At 42.2% G+C, this 24,419-nt stretch overlaps 1 protein-coding gene and 1 long non-coding RNA gene across 3 annotated transcripts in view; one reads left to right on the top strand and one right to left on the bottom strand.

Annotated features, from left to right (window-relative positions):
* Window positions 1–2,001: 2,001 nt before the first annotated feature.
* Window positions 2,002–11,488, bottom strand: LOC135415420 (acyl-CoA (8-3)-desaturase-like). 2 transcript variants are annotated; one of them, XM_064657102.1, is made up of 12 exons: window positions 11,225–11,488; window positions 9,371–9,481; window positions 8,510–8,707; window positions 8,047–8,148; window positions 7,748–7,876; window positions 6,589–6,649; window positions 5,156–5,232; window positions 4,738–4,835; window positions 4,025–4,121; window positions 3,471–3,550; window positions 2,694–2,819; window positions 2,002–2,600 (listed from the first exon to the last, which is right to left on the bottom strand). In XM_064657102.1, the coding sequence occupies exons 1-12, from the start codon at window positions 11,471–11,473 to the stop codon at window positions 2,549–2,551; spliced, it is 1,380 nt and encodes a 459-aa protein (XP_064513172.1). In that variant the 5' UTR covers window positions 11,474–11,488; the 3' UTR covers window positions 2,002–2,548. The 2 variants fall into 2 exon arrangements, with proteins under 2 accessions (XP_064513172.1, XP_064513173.1); XM_064657103.1 differs by lacking the exon at window positions 2,694–2,819.
* LOC135415425 (uncharacterized) overlaps window positions 5,958–24,419 on the top strand; it is a 37,960-nt gene continuing 19,498 nt past the window's right edge. The window contains exon 1 of the long non-coding RNA XR_010431119.1: window positions 5,958–6,399. This is a non-coding gene — a long non-coding RNA (uncharacterized LOC135415425). The remainder of the gene's footprint in view (window positions 6,400–24,419) is intronic.

Raw genomic sequence — 24,419 nt, 5'->3', positions numbered from 1 at the left:
CAAGATAAGACCATTGGAAAAGAACAGAATTTGCCTTTCGGAGTTGCAGGAATCAAGGGTGTATTTTAGAATAAGTCAGTTAATATTTTGTGTTATTTTCACTGTTCTTCCCATTTGGAGAAGATGCTTTAGTGGTGATGCTTATTTTACTTTCACGCTGTTTCCATGTACCATAACTGTTTTACGTAAGAAGTTTTTTTGTGTTTGTTTGTTTGTTTGTTTATGCTTTTCTGCGGTTGTGTAACTAATTTGTATGTGTTCCCTACCTTCTTTGTAAAATCTCACCCAGCTATCAAATATTTTCCTGAGGGAATGCTGGCAGCCTTTCCTCTGGGGCTGATTCTGATAGGATTGGTCAAAGATAATCGGCAACTCCTATTTGCTCTGGCATTGATCCATTTTGCTTAGGCTTTATTCCATATTTATCCACAGCCCTTCACCTCAGTCTTGCTCAACTTTCTTACACACCTTTCCTCATTTGTGCTAAAAACATTTACGGCTCTCTTTTTTTAATTGCATTTTGACTTGCAGGGTCCTGACTGCAAGTTGCACCAAGAGCCCAATGATGCCAAACGTCCAAAAATCAAATAAGGATCTTCAAAATCAGGCTTTTCATCTACCCAATAAATTTTCAAAGACTACTTAAGGTAATTTTGAAAGGCTTTTTAAAGTAGTGGAAATGAGTTTGTGAGTAACTGATTGTTTGACTCATTTACACAGAATTTTGGGGAATTGCTGCTTTTATTCCCGTAGGTCAGTTAGGAGTTAGACTTTTTGCTGTTAACCCCTAACCATAATTGCACATTTTCCAAGGCAGAAAATGGTTTAATAGCAAACCTTTTACATGTTCTGGCTGCCTGTGCAGGGGTTAAAGGTTTTTAAGTAGAAGCCAGTGCTGAGCATGGTACATGTAATTCAGTCATTGCACAAACGACACAAAGTCCATTCATTGTATCAGCAGAGGCTTTTTTATATCTTACTTTTTACCTTCTGAGATTTCTATTTATATTAACTTTACATTATTCTCAAAAGTGGTTCTAACTGCTGGTACTCAGCTTTTGTTGTTCCCACAGTCCCCTTTCCAAAAGCTGGTCTTTTATTTCAGGGTCTCAGTACTGTGGAACTCAATTTAGACAAAGATCATGCTCTCTTACTAATTAATGGAAAGATATTACCTCCTCTCAGGGGTGATTCAAGCACCTGGATCAACCTCTTTCCCTGACTCACCTTTTGCCTGGCATAGCCAAAATCTAAGTCCACTCAGGTAATTCCATTTACCCTTGAACTCTCAAAACTGCTTTAACAAGCTTGAGTTTAATAAGCTTTGACACACAAAAATCCATGTCGCCCTTAAAGCCTTGAGTCTGGGTCCTGTACTTTTATTCCCTTATGGTATATGGCCTTTTCCTAAGTCCAGCTGTCTGTGGCTGCTTTAAAAAGGAGCCAGGATCTAGTCTTGGATTAAGACCAGCTTTGCATGACCAGTTCACGTGGCTGCTGTTCCTGCAAGCCAGACTTGCATAAGCAACTATCTAACTCTCCCCTTTTCCCTGCTTGCTTGTCCCACCTTCCTCACCTGATTTTATTTGTAATCCAAACTCTCAGCTGGGAAGGGCAGCTCCCTGACCCCCAAAACGTCCCAGAGTGCTTAGAAACACAATGTGACTTTCTGAATAACCTCCAAAAATTAGTTGTGTTTGCAAAGCCTTGGAACTGAGGCTTCTCAGCCTTGCTCAGTCTGATATTTTACCCTCAACTTTTTATTTGGTTTAGATGCAACAGCAACTTTTCTATTTGACCAAAGGTCTATAGATAACTTATTTTACTTTTGGTTTATCTTTCTGTAGTATGATCTTTACATGGATAGCAGTACCAAGCAGTAAAATAAGAAATAGCTGTCTCTTAATATATAGAATTGGTATAATAGTAGCAGCTTTGAGAAGTGAAGACAAAGAATGTGGCTTGAAAGAGTACAAGGCATTAAGTGTTTGAGAACAGTAATGGAAACACATTTACATTTATTTATTAATTTGTCAATTAATTGTTTTTTACATTTATTTATTCAACTGTGATCTGTAGTTTGTTATAACTTATTAACCACATTGCTGGAACAAATTCAAATTGCAATTTCAAGTAACTTCAAATAAGCAAATATTGTATTAAACATTAAACCTTCCACATAAGGAGAACCTAAGGAAACATGGTCAGAGGACTCTGACATGAAGTGAGGTGTGTGCATCTGCACCAGTCCAAAGTCTGACTTGAGCCTGTGCTCAGACTCAGAAATGCTCAGACGTATTTAGCAAAGAGCTTCTCCCTGTTCTAACAATTCACCTTCTGCTTGCCCTCCCCACTCTTAACAGATCTGAACCAAAACCCCAGGAAAGACCAGAAGTAAAATTCGGGCGGCTTCATCCCTATTGGAATGGTATCCTTCAGTTCTTATTCATTCTCTTCTGCTAGAGAGTCCCTTGTGGTCCCTGCTCCTCAGCTCTGCTGGGAATGCAGACATGGCAGGTTCTGAATGGCACCACCAATTCTTGGCTTCTTATTTGTGCAGGTAGGCGTCGAGCCAGAGCTCTCCTGAGCTTTTCAGGGAACTGGGAGAGGGAGAGAGAGGACACATTGCTTAGAGGAGTGTCGGTGAGGGCCTCCTCCTGCAATCCTTCTACCTTTTTGTGTGCTTCACTTACTGCACGATGTCTGCAAAGGCCGTGAGCAGGGGCTTGCACTGATACTCCAGGCCGTGCTTGGCACACAGGGACTTCACCAGAGGGGCCACCTTCCAGTAGTTGTGTCTTGGCATTGTGGGGAACAGGCTGTGAACATGAGACAGGCAGGTTCTCTTCTGCTCCATGAGAAATCCTGCCTTTCTCGTGTCCACATCTATTCATACTTCTCAGGAATCACCCAGCTCACACTGAGCAGGGTCTGTAGCTGCTCCCAGCTCTTCTTTCTTTTATGACTTATACGACTTTTCCTGCTTTTCCCCCTCTTTTTTCCCCCCCAGTTTGTCTCTAGCGTCTTCAAAACAATGTTTCTCCAAATTAAGTGCTGCTTATAGAAGAAACTACTTTCCCCCTGCCCTCTTTCCAGAATTAACCACCTTTGTAGCACAGAGAAGGAGGTGAGCCCATCCTTCTCATTCTCTAAAGTAACAGCATAAATAGTCAGCGTAAGTGGGCTTAACTACTGTGGCACAGTATAAACAGGTGATGTAACATGGATATTTTCCCTAATCCTTACAAGCTACTACTTGAGATAGACCGTGTTGCTGCCCATGTTCCATTTTCACTTGTCATCCCTGTGATTTTCTTTAGGGGTTTCAGTCTTTTTAAAGACAAACTCATTGGTGCCCCACAACTATTTGTAGAATTCAGAGCAAAGAAGAGAAGGGAAAAGAAAGAGGAATAAAAAATAGTTTTAAATAAAAGGAGGGAAGAAAATTCCCTCTTCGTGTGTGCACTCACTGATGTTCAATCTGGAAGTTCAGATGCCCAGTGAACCAGTCATTGAAAAGTGACTGCTCAACATTGCACGTTGCCTGGAGCTAGAGGAGGGCAAAGGAAAGCAAAGTTAGTCCAGCTTAGTAACTGCAGCCTTTCTCATCTCTCTGAAGAGCACAGTGCACTGTGCTGCTCTGCTCTGTTGTTTTCTTTTAGCCTAAGCTGAGCTACCTCCAGCCAGGGATCATAACCATCCTGCAGCTTTGTCAGCCAGCAGATGTACAGACTGGCTAAACTGGACCATGGTAAAGCTAGGAGTTGGGTCTTGCAGAAAGTGAGGAGATGGGTGTGTTTAGGAACTGGAGCTGGGACCTGGGTTTGATTTTAGATTGCCCATGATTGCACATGTCATTGCTGTGCTCCTTTACCATTTCCATAAGTGAATCCATTACCGTGCTAACCTTCCCTGCCCAGTTGCCAGCAGGTTTCATCCCCAATGCCACAGGAGTCTTGCTTATCTTATGGTTAAAATTTGTACCTGTATGGCCACAATCCTTAAGAATAGAAAAATATTTTACCTGCGTAGACACCCAGTCCAGGTTCTTGTCGTAGTAAATATCCATAGGGATGTGGTTCATCTGGGAAACCCAGACAAACCAGCTGCTCTCCAGCATCCTGTGCAATCAGACCAGAGAGCAGAATCCAGCGTCAGGTGGGAGGGTTAGTGATGAGCCATTAATTAACAGCATAGCCAGACTCACAAAGACATGGCTGAACACCAGCCTTGCTAATCCAGCACCTGGAAGAACTTCCAAAACCTGGAAGTGTCATACTTCCTTTTGAAACTCATGATTATAATGTGTTTTAACACTGACATAGCTTGTGTGCAGCTTGTTTTATCTGCAGCCAAGGACCAAACTGATTAAAATCAGTGAAATTGTTCAAGTGGAGAGTGTGTTGTCCATTCAAACCTGGGTATTTGCAAGCCCAGACTAAGCTGTTTTGGTTAAATGTTCTCTTAACCAGTAGAAGACCCAACACCCAAAGCACTGAATGTAATTTAAGTATTTCTCAATTTGGTCAGCACCCAGTGAAGTCTCTTTGCTGCCACAGCAACCTAAAACTTGCCCTGGCAATTGAGCAGATGAGTGTTAGTTTAACTTTATGGAATTAAAACACTAAGCAAAAAATGAGGTGGTTAAGGGAGAATGTGGTAAGATAAGCAGAGGCAGACAAAGGCAGGCAGGTACAGATGGAAAGAATGTCTAGAGGAAAGCTAAAGAGACATCACCTGAATATAAAATAATATGCCAGGACACTCTTTATTTCTAATAATGATCCATAAATATAAAAGAATCTGATATAGAAGGTCATCATCCAGGCCAAGTCCTACCAAAAGCAGAGACAACAAGAAAAGGAAAAAAAAAAAGTGAATTACTTTTCTTTAAGTCTTTCTAATCTTCATTTATATGTGCAAGAGAATAATTTACATTCAGCTTTTTTAGTTTTGGTTTTTTTTCTGAATGGTATAATCTGAAGAAATTCAAGTTAACACATGTTAATAATAATTTTTTATGGCTTGTATAAGAGATGAATCTGAGCTTTCACACCCTGTAAGGAGATTTTTATAGGCACAGCTTTTCCACAGAGCTCAGAAGGTTGAAGGCCCCCAGCTGACCCCCTTTTGTCACACAAGGAGCAGTACTTACCACCCAATACCTTTTTGTGTAAGCAATGTAGAACGTATGCCAGTGGAAGTAGGTGGGAAACAGGAGTGGAGGAAGAGCTGTAGGGGAAAATCCATTATCATTGGGAATGTCATGGACTGAATGACTGGATCTGTCCATTGATCTGGTGGTGCTTACAAACCTCAGACTTCATTTTAGGCTTTTAGCTGGGGAACAGCCACAAGTGAGTATTTTGAGAAGTGGTTTCCAAAGCCCAAAGCTTATCTGGCTCCCCATTCTGCTGTACAAAGCAGGGAACAATGAGAATACACATGAAATCCGTCACCTACCAGGGATTTGGGGTTGGAGAATTAAAATATCAACCTTCCAAATAGACATCTCACTTGCAAAGAAAAACCCCCAAGCCCAAAAAAACCCCACAGACTATTATTTAAATTTGAAAAGTACTGAAAGATGTGGTGTGATATCATAACCCAGAGCCTCTGTGGAGGATGTGGGAGATCAGAGATACGATCTCCTTCCTCAACCAGGCATCTTGGAATTGTATATCTGAGATATTCACACCTGAACTAACCCTGCTGTTTCTGTTAGCCAGAAGAGAGAGACCTGACACTGCTGGGAGCAGTTCTTGCCTTCTTCAGAGGTTAAGGGTAAAAAAATAGGTGAAATTAGTCAAATCAAAGTGTCCATTTCTGCTGGGTTTTATGGTTCAAATTCATACTGTTCATTTTCAAGCAAGAAGGAAACTTCAGACTATTCTGGAGAGAGGCAAAAGTTGATTATCACCTTGTCCCATGTTGAAATTGAGCTGCTTTGCAAAAGGAATAAAGCTTCATAAAGCTTCACTAGGGTGGGAAGAAGAGGGAAGAAGGAGTGAGCCTGGAGATCAGGGCACCGATGGGAGAAATTCTGAGTTTTTCCCTCTCCTCTCTTTATATAGTTTATTAACCCTCATTATACAGCTCCCAAACAGCCCCTGGAGTCTCATCTCAACTTCCTTAATTAGGGAGTTAAGAGACTTTCTCCTTTTCTCTGTCCAAATAGCTGTTATGTTTATTATTGCAAAGCCATACAATTTTAAGATGACCTGGTATAAGGGTACCCCCCTACTTTTTCTACTGTGGAACAAACAACATTTGGCTAAAAATTCTCAAACCAAATCAATGTGTTTCAAGTCAAAAAGGGCACAGAAACCTGATCTCACACAGATAAGATAATTCAGGCTGGAAAGGACCTGAGGATCTTGGAGCAGCACCAGCTCTGAGGTCAGACCATTTGCTTGGGGTTTGATCCAGTCAAGTCTTCAGCTGTTCCAAAAACTAGGTCATTATGTTCTTTTATTGTGCTCTTTGACACAGGTACCTTCATTTTGCTGAATTTCTACAGGTCAAAAGTAGAATCTGCAAGCTCCATTAATACCCCTCATGGTATTGCAGGAGAATGGAGATACTCACTGATGAAGAAGTATTTGTGTTGGTGATTGTAGGGCATGTACTTCTTCTTTTTGATCCCAAGCTGTGAAAACAACCCAGAAAAACAAATTACTGAGTGGCAACTAGGAAATTTGCACAGCTAACTCGCTCTTTTCCATTTATTTTCCAGAGGCACATTCTTGCAGACTTCCCACAAGCCTCATTCCTTCTGTCTCCCTCCTATTAGTTTACAAATATAATATTGTCTATAAACCCTCATTGCATTAATGTAGGGACTTGATGCCTTTATCCATTAAAAGATGGTGTGATCTGTAAGTTATGGTAAAAAGAACATTGAGCATGGACAGAGGTGAATTTTAGCTGATGAATTTATTGGTTTTACATTCTTGCCACATTCATAATTAATTTTGTGAGGAATTAGATATTTCAAGGCTAAATTGTATTATCAGTCAAAAATAGTTATATGTATTTTCTCCCATTTCCCCCCCTACTGTCTTCTGTGATTTTATGCACTTAAATGACAGCTTCATGACGGCAGAGGTCTGCCAAGGAGAAAAATATTTCACTGCTGTAGCTGCTGTGACAGGGATTCAAGAACTGACGAAGATTTATAGCAAAAAGGGTTCAGCACTCTTAGGTTGTCACTTCTGGAAGTGTCCAAGCACATCCTGTACGGTCAAATGACTTCTGCCCAACTAGAGCTACAGGAGCAGCCCTGAGTTATTAAGTCCTGCTGTTCCTATCACAGCAAGGCTTCTGCCTTCTGGCAGACACAGCCATGCCAAAGGCACTTGTATCTCTGAACCTCTGACATTAGTATAATAGTAATATAAATACAATATTAAAAAAACCAACTGCAGACATGCTTTATATTAACGTTTACAGGTTATCTAATAATCATAAATTACTGAGTTGGTGCTCCAGGTCGTTAAGTTTCTATAACCATTAACAGTCCTTTTGCTGGTGGATTTTTCACCCTATGTGTGATGCACGTACATCATGTCTAATTTATTTACAACTTGTCAGCTGTTTAAGATATTCTTAAAGGGATTTAATGTGAACTATGAAGAAAGTAGACCCAATATTTTTGCAGAAACTGCCATCACATCTCACTTTTAGATCTTTATGGTCCGGCATGGTTTTGTTGACTGAGGTGTTCTTCCCATACACACACACTGACCTCCACTGAGAGTTTCTTCCCCAAAGTGAACAGGAAAGGGTGCATATCGATGTCGGGGTCTTTATGGAAGCAGTTGGGTTTGGAGTGGTGCTGGGAGTGCAGAAGAGTCCACCAATTGGCTGATGCCCCCTTTTTAAATGAAGAACAAAGTGTGAAAAGTATGATGCTTTCAGAGCCAGATTCTCCCCAGTTCCCCACTTCCCCCAGTGCTGAACAGAATCCCCCACAGAGTCTTCAGAATGCACGTTTTTAAAGGAAAACCATCCAATCTCAGCAGTTTTCCAGGGTCAGGTACTTACAATCAAGTGGCACATCACAAACTTGTGCAGCAAGTGGTTCCACTTGGTCTTCCTGAATACTGAAAGGTGTCCTAAATCATGTTGTAGCCACGAAGCCTGGACCTGGAAGAGGAAAAAGAAAACTTTGGGAGGGGAGAAGACCAGGATGGTGCCACATCCATCCTTTGCTTTGAAATACCCAGATTTACTTCTCTGACACCGCTCCAAAGTCACCATCAGAAAGGGACTATGAAATCCTGATGCTCTTAAGGCCTTCCCCAGAATATATCTCACTGAAAGGATGCCAGACTAAGTTTAGTGGGAGCCCCCCACATGCAGAATTTCTTAGTTATATCCATATAGTTGTTGTTTTCTTATGATAAAGGAGGACTTGTGCCAAGTCAGGAAATGAAGGACTAGGAAATGTAAGTGGATGAAAGGTGATGGAAGTCCTTGTGCACATTCTGTGGGCTCCGTTGCTTACCTGGGAAATTGTCAACACGAGCAGGGAGACAGCAAAAGGCATTAAGGATGTCCCAAAGTAGAAGAGAATGAGCCAGGCAGCAGAATCCAGCAGCAGGATGTGAGCGAGGTGCAGGAAGAAGAAAAGCTGATTTGGCTCCATAAGTCCCGTTTTCTCGACAGTATCACGCAATTCCCGGAAATCTTTCACCAGCATTTCCTGGAGGAAGCACCAGGGTTATACATTCTCTAGTTTTAGATGGCACTGCAGCCTCATAACCCAAAAAACAATTGAGGAAAGAAAGAGCAAAGGCTCTGGCTAAAAGGGCAAGACTTGGGCTTGCACACAAATAAACTGTTCATGGCTCTCTTACAGATTCTCTGTGTCTTTGCCAAGGTGCACAGAGCAAAGAAGCCATCCCAATTTCTGCACCCCCAGCCCCTAAGGCTAATCTTTGGTGCTCCTTCCATCACCTCCTTGGCAGGGGGAAAGTAGCACAGTAGCTCAGGTGGAGGTTGTGTCTAGTTGTACTTTATATGCATGAGCTTCACATGCCACCTTGTGGTAGGTCTTCGGATGAAATCATTCCTCTTAATTTATATTGTCACTTTACCCTTCCCAGGATTAAGAGAGGAGAGTTAAACTCCTCTATTAAAAATCTGCACCTCCAGCCCAGCTGGCCCCCAGCTAAACAGGAGTTACTGTGATAAGAAAAAAATAATCTTCAGGAATCTCATTCTCAGCCACAGATTGTGGATTTAGTCTAATATTCATTTATGGTTTCTAAGTGGTAGCACAAAAATTGGGAAGATACAGAACAAGGCCTAATCTCAGAGTATCTTTTTAATCTGCCTTTGATCTGATTTTTGAGGACAGACTTACATTTTTAGTGGGCTCAATACTGGGTTGGTCTGGTGCCAGCTCCCCAATCTGCAGTGGCTTCAAGTACTTGCTCACCAGCACCTTGTCTACATGGAATGCCACAAAGGCATCCTGCAAATGCATGAGAGTAAAGGAAGAGGTAAGAAAACCAAATTCCAGGTGAAAAACCCCAATCTGCTGTGCAAGACATTCTCTGTGGAGGAACCACAATAGCAAAGATCATTTATCTTCCTAATTCATCAAGCTTTTGCAGCCTTTGCCTTCCTGTGTTTATCCTAAGCTCTTGAATGAGATCTTATTTCAGAAGAGGGCTCATGTCCACTATTGCAACTAATGCAGGTGTACAGGCTTCACAATACAAAATTAAATGAATCTCCACCATATGCCTAAATCAGTCTTGTGCAGTGTCACCCTGACTAATATTGTGGCATTAATTATCCTCATTTTACCATCCCTCAGGTTTCTTTGCTTACTGAGCCCCTTCTGTGTTTTTCATCCTCTCCTGAGTTGCTACCTTTCCTGGCTTTCTGCTCTTGATTAAAATCTTCCAGTCAACAAAGATAATTTCTTAATTTTTCCTGAGTCTCAAACATCTGTTATATGTGGAAAATCAGGAACTATTTGTCTGGTAATTTCTTTTTTTTCTTTTAAAATACACAGCAAAGAAACAATCACATTTGTCACATCTTTGTCTAGATGTTAATTTACCACTATTTTCTACTCCTGCACATACTAAAAGGCAAGAACTCCAAGGAATTTCCTGAATGGTTCTGTGTGTGTTTACCACAAGTTTCCATGGCATTAAACGAACAAGACAAGCAAACCTGATGAGCAGAAGTCAGCACCAACTCCCATCCTTGGACACCTCTTAACTGGCTAATTCTTTCCATTTTGTTCATCCCAAAGGTCAGAAGGACCACAAGCAATAACTACAGAAACTTTTCCAGATGCCAGCCTGGAAAAGCACTGCTGTCTTTGCTTTCCCTCCAGCTTATACTGGGGGGCATTTAGGAGGAATAGAATTTAGGAAGCGTGTTTCTGGAAGCAGCTCCTGAGGCAGCTTTCTCACCTTACCCTGGCTGTGAGCAATCACTGCAGCTCACAGTAGTTGCACAAGCAAGATCAGGATATAAAAGTAATCCTAAAGGTTTAAGAATTGTAGAACTAGATAAAACTAGACCAGGTTGCTCAGAGTCCTGGCCTTGAACACTTCAGAGATGGGGCAGCCACAGCTTCTCTGGGCAACCTGTGCCAGGGCCTCACCATCCTCAAAGTAAAAATTCTTCCTTACATCTAATCTAAGTCTACTCTCTTTTAGTTTAAAGCCATTCCTCTTTGTCCTGTCACTCCAGGCCCTTGTCCAAAGCCCCTTCCCAGCTCTCTTGTAACCCCTTTAGGACTGGAAGAGGCTTTAAGGTCTCCCTGGAGCCTTCTCTTCTTCAGGCTGAGCACTGCCGGCTCTCCCAGCCTGTTTCCATAGCAGAGGTGCTCCAGCCCTCGGAGCATCTCCATGTCCTCCTGAGAACCGGTTCCAGTACCTGAAGGGGCTCCAAGAGAGCTGGGGAGGGACTTTGGACAAGGGCCTGGAGGGATGGGACAAAGGGGGAATGGCTTTAAACTAAAAGAGTCTCGCCTTGGATCGATGCCGTTGCCCCGAGAGCTGTCTCTCCTCATTTCTGCGTGTCCACAGCACGGGGCTGGGGAGGCTCGCACGGGGCAGTGACGCTTCATTCCCCCGACCCTGTCCCATGCCCTGAGCACCCCTGCATCCCGCAGTCGCCCCCCCAGGCCCTCCCTGCTCGGCCCCCGCATCCCGGGGCGCTCCCGGCCCGTCCATGTCCCGGCGCCCCTCACCGTGGCGTCCTGCCCGGCGTGGCTGACGAGCAGCCGGGCCCCTCCCGGGTGCCTCCGGCAGAAGTGGCTGATGTCGTACACCTTCCTGTCGATCACCAGCCAGTGCTCCTGCGGGGCCGGCCCCCGCCCGTTCCGCTGCCCGATCTCCTCCCAGGTGAAGCGCCGCAGCCCCGCGGTGTCCCCATCCCCGTCCCTATCCCCGTCGCCATCCCTATCCTGCACCGCCCCGCCAACCCCCAGCCCGGTCATCCTCCCTCCTTCCCTCCTCCCTCCCGTCCCTCCAGCCCGGCATCCCGCTCCGCCGTGGCATTTAAGGGTGGGATCCGCCCCGGCCCTCCCGCACCCCCTGCCCCGCCTTTCCCCAGCTTCTCCATGAGCTCCGACTGCTCCGAGTTGGGTTTGTCCCCAAAAAATCGCCCTTTCCCTGCCCCGGTTCTGCACCCCCAGAGCATCCCCAGCATCCAAAGCCCTGCAGTACCTATAGGTGGGGAGTACCTGACTACTTGAGGGGGGGAGGTCTCAACAAGCTCATCCTGTTCCCAGGACTGGCTCAGACAGGGAAAACTTCCCTTCAAACACACCCCTGATTAACCAGAAATGTGATATTGCTCTGCAGTTTAGCTTTGATGTTACAGTCCCTGAAACCCTTGGATGAAACATGAATTAAGCACATTCTTATGCGCAGTTAAAAAAATCCCAACCAAAACACACCAATTTCCAGGAAACTCAGTATTATATTTAGCACCTGATGAAACCCAGTATTTCTCTATTTCCAGTTCTCCAGCACTCACAGCAAAAAGGAAGCAGAGAGCAGAGGGTTCCACAGAGCAGTAATAATCCTTGGAGCTTGCACTGGATGCTTCTGTCACCTGGGAAAAACCTGGGATGGCACACACTAAATGTTGTACCAGATTCCGATGGGAGATTGTGAAACTGCTTTTTTTTAACCCCCTCTGTGCCCCTTTCTTGTTTGTAAAATTATAAGTAAATTATTGACTTGGGGACTCCAAGAAATGAGTATTAATTGCAAAACAACACTTGGTTCTACTTTTCCTATATTCCTAAACAGTCACAGCATCTAAATAATCTTCTGTTTTCAAAACAGACCACAATCTTGAAAATATAAAGCTGTGATTGAGTCGATGATTTCTTTGTTCCATAGAAAACCACATGTTAAAACCCACATCAGCAGCAACCCAGATGGAGGAGCCCACAATTAGGACAGAGTTTTCAAAGTGTGTGATCAAAGCTGGTGTTAGTTTATCTGAGTTACTGTCTTTGATGATTAATTTGAATTAATTCCTTTACATTTATAACATTTCTCGCACATCTACTTGCCTTTTTTTACTCAGTGCTCATTTGCTCTTGAGTCTGCTTGGGCTGGTAAAGCTCTCACTCAGTAATGATTCTGCAGTTTAGATTTCAAGTAAGAAATGCTGATGCAAAGAGAAATCTCATCTAATTATCACAATTAAATTGTTTACACAGTGTTTATGGCTCCTCCCCTTTATAGGAAGATGTGAAAGTCCTAAAGCTGGTTTCTCAACACAGCTCCCAAAGTCAGCCAGTGCAATAAGATGCCTTAAAAAAAGGTTTAATAGCTTCTATCATCAAACTGTTTCTTTGCTTCTCCCCTGTAGGCAGTCAGGAAGCACATTTTCCCTTTCTCGTTCCTGGGCTTTGGCATCCCTTTAGGCTCACATTTGGTACTTTTTATAGAATATGTTTTTATAACATTTGAGGTAAGCCACCTCCTGCCCACCAGCATGCACCTTTGGAAGGGCAGCACAACTTGTTCCTTTTAGCTGCCCTCCTACACTGAATACTCAATTTTGAATACTCAGCAGAAAAGGAGGAAGGATTCAGCCCCTCCTTGGCCTGTGTTCATACCTCCTTAGCTACTTCATAGAATCATTAGGGTTAGAAAAGACTTCAAGACCATCAAGTCCAACCTTTCTCTGATCCTAAAATCCTGCACAAAGGTAAAAAGCTCCAGTGACATCACTGAGAGATTTCTGTGTTTTTTCCCACCTCTCCAAGTGGAGATGGAGTGTGTTTCTCGATGGCCAGGACAATCTAACAGCCCTTTATTAATCTGCTCCACAGCTCTTGCATTAAGTCCAGCTGCTCACTTTTCTACTGGAACCCCACATTAAGCTAAACTCGAGCATTTCCAGTCTTGCAAGCACTGGTGTTTTGCAATCTATCTTTTCACAATCAAGATCTCAGCTGCTAAAAAGATAAACATCAAATTCTGACTTGACATCTACCTGATATCCACTTGTTCTATCACACATCCCACGTTTTTATGCTCTGTAATCCATTTTTCTTCTCCTTGCAGCAGGGTGAAGTGGGCGAAACCTGCACGATGGTTCCTTCTTAAACATTTGTCTTAATAAATATGTCATCAAGCCTAAATTAAAAAACCTAGATATTTGGGGCAAGGCTAAATGGATCTTTTGTGCAGGTTAAAATCTGATTTTTCCAAACTGAGCTGTTGCACCTCCTAAGTGATTAATATATTTGCTGCTTTTTTCACTGTAACTCAGTAAAATCTTTTTAATGGGTTCATCTTTCATTACAGTTTGTGGGCAGCAGCAACAGCCTCAGTAAAAGGTGATTCTGTGACTTCCAACAATACAAGAAACCAAGGGATGTAATCAGAGGTAACCCAAAATCTCCATAAAAGGAGAAAAAACGCCACACAAAGCAAAAAAAACCCCAACAAACCAACCCACAAACAAAAACCACAAAACCACAAAAAGAAAAGGAAAAAAAAAGGGGAAAAGGGAGCACTAATTAAGCTGAGCAACCTAGAACAAAATATAAATAAAAATATAAATAAAAGAAATTATTCATAATGAAGAACTAAAATAAATTATTAATAAAAATGCAATATATAGGAGGAAAATGCAAATTGTATCCATAAGTAATTATTTGCAGCCTGTAACTCCTGTTCCTTCTTTTTCTTTTCTCATTCTTCTTGCTCATGTTGTGCAACTTGTCAGAAGGATGTTCTCTGTTCATTCCTCATTCAGAGCAGGATCTGTGATTCTCTCCTTGGAGTTCAGAGCATCAAGCTGGAAAAAATGCCATGGTGGGGACTTTTGAGGGTCTTAATATTCTACTGAGGACTTGGGATATGGGACTGTTCAGCCAAACTGGTGCTGTGGGTCAGACCCTGTGATTTCCATGGGTCTGAAAGAATTTGGATTCTCCTTTAAGGAACATCAGGATGTTCCCCATGGCCTTTTAATATGTAAAGGGGACATAAGGAAGACAGAGAGACACATTTTTCTAAGACATGTAGTCACAGAACAAGGAGCAACATCTTTAACCTGAAAGAGGGTGGGTTTAGACCAAAAATAAAGAATACTTTTGTTGCAATAAGGGTGGTGACAGTGGAACAGAGAAATTGTGGATGCCCCATCGTTTTTGTTGTCAATCAAGCTGACAAATGCAAATTTGTGTGGAATTATGACAGAATATCTCTTAAACTCTTTATAGCTCTCATTAAAGTTGATTATAATAACTTTGCACAAGTCCTCAGAGGTGTCACACCATCTGCATAAAAGATGAATCCATATTCCCCTCCAGTTCGAAACATCACAACTCTTGTTGCTTCCTGGGACTAATTGATGACCAGAAGAGTGTCCCTCTTCTGCTGTAACTTGAATACTGTGCTTTAGGGAAGAGCACTAGTGTTATGTAGCTTAATCTGAACTCTTCTAGAGCCACAAGCAGAGTCACATTTTGGAAGAATAACAGTGACCTTTAGAAAATTTAGAAATTCTTCATTTCCTTTTGTTCAAGGTCCTGAATGCTGGTCTAGAAAAGACTCAGGTGAGTAAGGATTGGATAAATAGTGTTTTAGTGGAGCAGCTGATGAGGCCCAGAGTTGATGCCAACCCTATTCTTTATGGATGTTCCCCATTATTTGGGTATGCTCCCCTAGTTTTAACCAGCACTGGGTTCAGAGGTTGTCAGTAATGCCACTGAAAGTAGTTTGTTTGTGCCACTTTGCAGCAATTTCTGAAAAATTGAGTACTGTAACCCAGTGGAGGTCAGTAAAGAGGCAAAGGATGTGTGAAAAACCTGGAATTTCAAAGGAAAAACCCCACTGTATTTTGACTGAAAGATTTCTTATGCTTATACCGTGTAAGTTGTGTCTGCACATCACTCAGGATGGGATGAAAAAAGTTGTGCTGCCCTGTTTGCATGAGACATCTGAGCTGAAACACGAGGTTTTACAGTAGGGATGGAAGGGAGGCACTGGCAGAACTGTATCCTTGCATCTTCTCCTGATGTAACCTGTTCTTTCACAAGAGCAGATCTTATCACTGCCCCTCAAAAAGCATCAGCATATGACTCAAGGTTTGCAGCACAGATTGCTGAATAGAAGGTTATATAATCTGATTTTTCTATCACACCACACACCCTTTTTGGCCAGTAGAGCTGATTATATCCTGTTTTGGCTGCACCCACAGTCGTGGGCTGGGTGCCTAAACCCCTTGAAGAAATTATGGAAACATATAGAGCCATTCTCCCACTATTTTTCCTCACTTTTAACAACTCAAACTTGCTTTTCTAAGCACCAGATGATCCTATTTCCATCTAAATCAAACCAGAAGTTCTCTGTCACAAATTCAGGGCTGAGGAGGCACTAAATATGCAGCTCTGCATGTCTAAACAAGGCAGGTACGAATGTCATGAAGGAGAAGCTTCCATGGAAACTCAAAATATAATTGAGACTCACTTGAGCCAAGCTATGAATACAAGAATAGGGGAGAGAAGAACAAAAACTACAAAGAATGTGGCTTCCTGGGGTATATCAGCAAGGAATAACTTCTAGTTAATGGGATAAATGGAAAATAAGCTGAGAAAGGTGCTGTGTACAGAAGTTGTGGAGGTGTCTGTGCTCATGTGCTTAAAGTTGCTGCATAATGGATTTTGTAATCCTGATGGGGAAGTGATTTCTCTCATCAGCCTTGTTTCTCACACCTCGAACTTCATCAGGCGTGACAGCAATTACCTTGCTTCTACAGCAGAGGACAGAAAGGAAAGTCCTAATAAAGGATCACATACCACCTCTACATCGAAATGACACATAAAATGAAGTGCACGATCACTTAGTCCCACAAGGGAGCATTAGGTAGTAAATTCAGCAGCTGAAAGCTTTATCAGTCCACATAACTTTCCCTGGTGTTATCCTCGTCCATTTAGAGAGCAGCTGTCCTACAAGCACCCGAAAATCAGTGAAAGTACTTCACAACCAAAGTATTTCAAATTTGGTCCTGTGAAGAACTGAAAACAGAGTTAAGGTTATGCCAATTATTTGATTGCTATCCAAATATACCAGTCCTTCTCCCCCTGCAAAGACAGACACTCCTACTTCATTTTAGAATCGCAGTGAACAGGATTTGGTCTGGTTTTGGTTTAGCCCCTTTGATTTTTCCTACAAGGCCAAATATTTAAGTTTGGACTCATCATACCTCAGTTAATTGCCAAACTCCAGTTCACTGCCTGCATTAGGAGGCCAATTAGACTCTCCTTGGCCAGTGCAATGAGATAAACAACTTGAGTGGATGATTTGTAGGTTTAAATTGAATATGGAGGTTTAGATTGGATATTAGGTGGGAATTCTTCCCTGTGAGGATGGTGAGGCCCTGGCACAGGTTGCCCAGAGAAGCTGTGGCTGCCCCATCCCTGGAAGGGTTCAAGGCCAGGTTGGACAGGGCTTGGAGCAACCTGGGCTAGTGGAAGGTTTCCCTGCCCATGGCAGGGGGTGGAACTGGATGATCCCTTTGCACTGGATGACCCCTTTACATGTAATACTGTCCTCTGTGCTCAAAAGGGTCAGGGAGAGCCTGAAACCCCTTAGGAATTCTTGTCTCCTCCAGATAATCCTGTATCACATCATAGCTGAACTGACCTCTCACCATCCATTTCCCTGACATTTTAAGTGTACCTGGAATGTTCTCAGCTGATTTCCACTTTACATTGCCAATCTGTGGGGGAGATAGGGATTAATATTGCATAATTTCTTAGTTCTATATATCATAACCATAATTACTTCCTTTCCTAATCTGCAGAGAGTGATGTTCTGCTGAAGAGAATATTTGGAAAAGGCCAAAGGAACAGCCTAGAAACTATAAATATGTTGGAATTATGAAGGAAAAGGAACAAAATCAATGTCAAATTATATGGTATAGAATTATGAAAGGAAAGGGACAAAACCAACCTCCAATTACCTGGTATAGAACGTGAAACATGGGTTTCATGAAAGTGAGCAGAGAGATTTCATAAGAGTTATGTTGCCATCACACCACTGGCAAGGATGGGGAAAGACAGAAAAATGTGGAATAATTTGGTTGGAAAAGACCTTTAAACTCATATTCTTAAAGCAAATCTAGAGAGAAACTTGCGACAGTGTCCACAGTAATTACACATTTTCTCCTGGAAAGGAAGACAGAGAGGGACATTCCTCATTTTTATACCACTGCACCCCCTCTTTTTCCTATAAAAGAGAGGAACTGTGGACTCCAAGAGTTGAAGAAGCACAAGGAGATGAAGAAGTACAAGGAGCCAGCAAGGATTTCCTGCACGTTATAGGCTGTGTCCACACTCAGATTTACAGACACTGTTTGTAGAAAGCTTTGTCTGCTGTTAGTACTTGGAGAAAACTGGTCATTCCAAGCTAAAGATCCACCCAACCTTCCCATCTGAGGTGTGTCAGCACGTCCAGACAAGTCACAGCAGGAAGAGGTGAAAACACGTTGCAAAACACCCCAAATTAGCTCCATGAGAAGTCTCTTCCATAACATGTGGGCAGAACATGTGCTTCGCTCACTGGGGCTCAGGAGAAGAACTTCCTTTGTATTTCTTTGACCTTAAAGGCTCCTACAGGGAGCGACACAAATTCACATTGTTCTCCAAAATTTAAATATATACGTATAAATTACTGTTGTATTGGTTCCTGACTTTTCCTTTGGAGAAAAATACTACAAACATCATCTGGAAATTTGCTTGGTTCTTTTATTTTCTGATAATATGATCACCACAGCATTTATCTGACCTACCAAGTAGCCCTCTCTCTTCCATTTTTAGTTAATCATTCTGTGGAACAGGCAACCAGCACTTTGCACAGCCATTTAGAAGAGATTTCCCCAATCTTCTACAAGACCACTACATTTTTTCTGTCACTACTGATCCTTCCTTGACTGATATTTGTTTCTTTCTTTTCCAGAGATGCACCAAAGCACTTGGTTTGTAGATATTGTTGCTCTAGGAGAGTTCAGATATAGTAAATGAATTAATTACCTGAGCTTTAGCTGTCTTCAAATGCTTAATCTAAATGGTTTATGTATTCTTGCTCTGTAATCATTTAAGCAAATGGACAGCATAAATTAAATCTAGAGGTGATTATCTCACTCTGTTGACAAGAAAACTTAGGAACTATCTTGGACTAGATGCCTGACTTCATAAAGCTGGACAACTTAATGAAGTTGTTCAGTGCTTGCGTTGCTAAGTTTTTTTCTAAAAAGTCACTGCTGGAGGCAGCACAAGTTTTAAATTCAAAGAAAACTAAAGTACTTGAGATCTAATTATCTTTTCTTTGTGTTCCTTCCATCTGTTATGGGCAGTGACCAACTTACCTCTCCTCTTCTCTCTCATAAGTGAAATAACAGAGTTCTTTAAGGAACTGCACTTGCAGAAAAAGTCTGAAGAAGCAATTGAAACAGAAAATTAAACAATTAAAATAACCTCTTGCAGAATTGCTCTTTTACAATCAGCTTTTACAATCTCCTCACCTCTAGGAACGAGTCTAAATGATTCTCCTTTATTCTCCCCAAGGGAGACAGAAACTAAAATCAAGTTATTCAGCCAGTCTCAACTGAGAATTGGTGTTTTCCACACTTAGAATTGTCTTACAAAATCCCAGACACCCACTCACTCTGTGAGAACAATTTACTGACTTTTATTTGAGGGAAACGAGGGGGAGCAAAGCAGAGGAGTATAACTCATCCTGTCACTTCAGAGCATTATCAAGATTAAAAGGGAGGAACTATATTTTGTAGCTGGACCAGTTCCTTGCTCAATCTGTACCCAGCACCAATTGGGTTACCTAATTCCCTTGTTTCTCTTGGAGTGAATGGATCCACATTACATCATCCTTTCTTCTAGGGTCTTCTTCCTTCTGCTTCCCTACTAAGGGGAAAGAAAAAGAAACCTAAACCACACAATCATTCTTGCTTGCCAAACAGAATTTATCTAAAATAATCCATAAATTATCTAATTTGTTTATATTTTGGCTTATATAAATTTCTATAGATGCAACAGGTACCGGATACACACCAACTTCATTTACATCCCCAGGAATCATAAGTGCAGCTCCCTCTGGAAACTACGTGGATATATTAACTGCACCTTCAATGTTGTGAAACAAAGGGTACAATTCAAGCTATCAGTGTCACATCAATCACAGCCGCTCACTCTCACTTTTGAATGTATGTAATATTAATCAATATCTGTCAAAAGCTTCTTACACATTGATTAACAACCAGAAAAATAATTATGTGATTAGAATTCCAGCATACAAAGAGCAGATAATATAATTCAATCAGCCAGTGTAAATGGTGTTAAGTAGTGAATGTTGCATTGCAGTACCTCCTTTTTTATTTTCTGTTATAAATATCTTTTTCATGATTTCGTGTTATAAACATCTTTATCTAAGGGCAGGAGATGATTATATGTCCTTCCCACTCAGGGACAAACCCATTGTTCAGTTAAAGATTTCTTTATCCTACTTACCTATGATCAAAGTTTCTTATTTTTCAGACAGAACTTTTAATTATCTTCTCCGAAACCAATTTTTAAAGAACCAATAAGGTTAAAATTGTTAATTCTATCTATAAATGTCATGGAAGGTAGCAAAACTCTTTTCAGTATCTCTTTTTTTGTTTGCTTATTTCTGACTAAGACAGGAGATTTAGTATTAACTCATCTGGTACAATCTTCAGCCCTTTGCCCCTTTAGGATTATTTTATGCTCTTCATTCAAAATTGACCTGTATATTGCAGGGAAATTGGTAAAAGTACAGTTCAACTGTTCCCAGTTGATTTTAACTTCAGCTTTTTCTAATTATGGCTCAGCAAAGGGTAAAAAAGAGTAAATAGGAGTTTATTCAGAGTATCCACAGTTTAAAATTATCTGAGTAAAACAGAAGGTTAAAAGTTTGGGGAGGGAAAAACATCTTTAAAATATAAAGAAATGTTAGAACTGAGGCAGATAAAGCAGCTACTGAGGGAAGCAAAGACTCAAAAAGTAACTGGGGAAATTATAATGCCTGGTAAAAATAAAGAACAAGGAAACAGTGTGGACTTAAGGTGAATTTTGATGTGCAGCCCATCTCTTTTCAGTTCTACATCCCTGAATTGATTGGAATAAGAGCTCTCTTTTCCTAAATGAGACAAGTCCATTGAGCAAACTGATTGCATTATGAAGACACATTTCCTAAATCTTTTGCACCAGCCCAGCATGATGGATATTAGTAGATATAGTGCAAGCATTGCATTTAACTTCTAATTGCTCCTAATCCTTGATTAGAGAAAGGCAGGCCTTGGACTATGCCTGTGGGATACTTCTGGAGATCCGAGTGAAGTACTAATTTTTTAATCTTAGCCGTGGGCAGCTCCTAGTTGCTTGTGTACTGATTGCTTCCAGACTGTAAACCTAAGGAGGTGGTGATGCCAGGCACCACACCACTCCACACATTACAAGTGCTGTCCTTTGGGCATGGAACATGAAGCTCGACAGCAGCTGGGATTATCCCTGGGAGCTCTGGATCTGGACCTTCACTGTAGCAGGATCTCCCAGTGTCCTGGGACAACAGGCTAAGGAATTAATTTGCAGCTAAAGGCATTATATCAGGGACATAAAAAGACTTCATTTCCCATTGGAAAAGGGCTTTGTGAGCTGCAGATGGAGGCAAAGGAATGAGTTTAACTAGCCTAGGCTGTTAGAGTCAATCCCAACCACTGCTAGTCTGTCACAGGATGTCACATGGATAAAGCAAAGGAGACACAAGCCTACTCCTGGCCTGTGACACTACATCCCATTTCACTTTTTGTAAGATGGATTGAAAGAAAAGGGTATTTATATAAGAGTCCATGTAGCTATTCCTATGCTTCTTTTCTTGGAGAAGAGGTTTTGGAGGAGTCTTGTGCAGAAGGGAACTCAAAAGACTGACCTGTCATCCAAATCTCGAGTCTCTCCCCTTCAGAAAAGGATGAACCATAAGCTGGTAGCAAAGAGGCCTTCTGTGGTGCAGAGATAGTGTCCTTAAAGGTCCAAGGATGCTCCAAAGAATCTGTTGTTCCAGTCCCTGCAGCAAACAGGGAGGAATTCATACAAAGAGAAGGTAAATGTGGCCCATTTCCAGGCGTAACAGCGGGACAGTACCACAAGGGGGCAAACTTGGATTATTTTCCCTATCCTTTCCTGGGTTTCTCCTTGAGAAAGGATATACATCTAAATTATTGGTATGGTCGAGTGGTTTAGTTTTAGGTGGTCCTGCAAGGAGCAAGGAGTTGGACTCGATGATCCTCATGGGTCCCTTCCACCTCGACATATTCTGTGATTTTAGGTGACCTGGGCAGGACACAAGTCAGTTCAAAGTCTGTCAATGCTCTGGGAAGCTCCTTTGGCTGATGACAGGATGACGCAGGGTGACACAGGTGTAGCTGCTGGCCAAGAGAAGGCTCTCAGGATGCAGCCAAGGTAGGCAGGTCCCCGAAAGTGCTATGAGGGGCAGCTGAGGGGGCTGGGGGAGAAAAGGAGACTCAAGGGGGATCTTTTTGCTCTCTACAACTCCCTGACAGGAGAGTGATGCCAGGTGGGGATTGGGCTCTGCTCCCAGGGACCGGACAAAAGGAAACAGCCTCAAGTTGCACCAGGGCAGGTTTAAGTTGGATATTAGGGAAAATTTCTTCACAGAAAGGGTTGTCCAGCCTTGGCACAGGCTGCCCAGGGCAGTGGTGGAGTCACCATCCCCAGAGGGATTTAAAAGCCATGTAGATGTGGCACTTGGGGACACAGTTTACTGGTGGTCTAGTGCAAAGATCATAATTGGTCCTGATGAGTGTATCAGTAAATGCTCCACCACCGAGGAGATAAGGAGGCTTCAAAGCACCAAAATTCATCCCTCTTCATGTGTTATTTGTGGTGATAAAATTGCTACTGCAATATAATCAAGTTAAATGATGTGCATGTTGCTTCTCAACCCCTCCAGCCTCTGATCAAATTCTTGAGGCTCTCTAGCCCTCCTCTCATTAGTTGTCCCAATATCGATCGATTATAAACTCAGATGTTTCTCCCTAGGGAGTGAAGAAAGACACAATTTTCTCTAGATCTGCATCCAGTCAAACACTCCTTTGAAAGCACTTGGTAAATAAAATTTTAAAAAAAGCTTTGACTTGACTTGAAGTCATAAGGGGAACTTCTGACTCCTGAATCAAGATGTAATGCACCCAGGAACCAAGAATTGCACTCCAAAAGAAGGTGATTTGACATTTTGGGTTTAGAAAACATAAAGTATAATCCTGGCATGTATTTTATCTGCACTTGGATGCATGTGCCACCAGAGAGAGCACATTGCTACAGCCAATATTTAACTTTAGTAAGAGCTGGACAGCACTTGGAGCAGGCAGGTTTTACTCCCAGTTTCAGGTGGAAATGATGCTAAAAGCATCAAGCAGTGACCTAGAGGACAAGTTCAGTCTGAAGAGGAGTTCAGTAGAGAGTGAGTCTGAGCTACTAAATGGGAAGAGAATCTAAATGGGAAGATCCCCTCGCCAGTAAATAGAAGGAAGTCTTACCACCTTCTCCTGGCAGTGCCACCATGCAAACATGCAAACTTCGAGACAAATGAAGAATTTTTTGGTCTCAGCAGTGGGCTTATCAAGTACCAACTCACCACTTAGCACCAACTTCATTTGCCTTTTAATCAGCATTAATATCACAGTGAAATGTTGTTAAAGTATGTTGGAAGGCACACAGGGAGAGTAAATGACACAAGTGCCACATGGTAGGCTGAGACACAACACAAAGACAGAGCCAGGCGAAAAGGGACTGAGCCCAGTTGCCTTTCCAGTGCAAACACTCACCTTCAAAGGCCTCCAACCTGTTTTTAAATTACCATTCTGCATTTCTTTCTTGTCTTTTTCTTTTGCATATGAAGCTCCCAAAAGTATTTTGAAGATCAATGCACAAAAAAAATCATGTGGTATGATCAGATACTGCTATTGTGGAGTTACAGAAACTTCTAGTTACTGCTTTATTTTTCTCCTAAACACCTCATAAGGTCTTCACTTAAACCCCTTCACATTAACAGACCAAAGGCACACAAATGAGTAACAAGTCTTCAGCAAGCACTGGCACAGATTGCCCAGAGAAGCTGTGAATGCCCCATCCCTGCAAACACAGACTCTTATTTTATTTTAGAATTGCAGTAAATAAGATTTAGGGCTTATGGGACCTATGTGGCCTATGAGTTCTATGCAGCCTGTGGGGCCTATGAGGCCTCTGGGCCCCATAATTTGTCCTGGTTTTGGGTTTTTACATTTGATTTTCCTTACAAGGCCAAATATTTAGGTTTAGGGTCATCATATCTAACTTTAAGTGTCAAACTTCAGTTCACTGCCTGCATTAGGAGGCCACTTAGGCTCTCCCTGGCTGGTGCAATGAGATAAACACTCTGAGAGGATGATTTGTAGGTTTAGATTGGATATGGAGGTTTAGATTGGATATGGAGGTTTAGATTGGATATTGGGGAGAAATTCTTCCCGTGAGGATGGCTGAGGCCCTGGCACAGGTTGCCCAGAGCAGCCTCATCCCTGGAAGGGTTCAAGGCCAGGTTGGACAAGACTTGGAGCAACCTGGGCTAGTGGAAGGTGTCCCTGCCCATGGCTGGGGGGTGGAAATGGATGATTTTTAAGTCCCTTCTAATCCAAACCATTCTACGATCAGAGAAAACCCCGACTGCCTTTCCACAGCTTTTATTTAAAATCCTTTCAACCTTGCCCTGTCCCCAGGGAAGCTCTACACCTGGGAAACATGTTGAGAGGGTTTCTTTGTAGAGAGAAGAGGGATTATATTCTGTCAGCAGATTCAGACACGACAGCAAGAAGAACACAAG

The sequence above is a fragment of the Pseudopipra pipra genome, chromosome 6, assembly GCF_036250125.1.
Source record: "Pseudopipra pipra isolate bDixPip1 chromosome 6, bDixPip1.hap1, whole genome shotgun sequence".
NCBI classification, from domain to species: domain Eukaryota; kingdom Metazoa; phylum Chordata; class Aves; order Passeriformes; family Pipridae; genus Pseudopipra; species Pseudopipra pipra.
The sequence above is the reverse complement of the archived record's forward strand: the minus strand, read 5'-3'. Positions and strand labels throughout refer to the sequence as shown.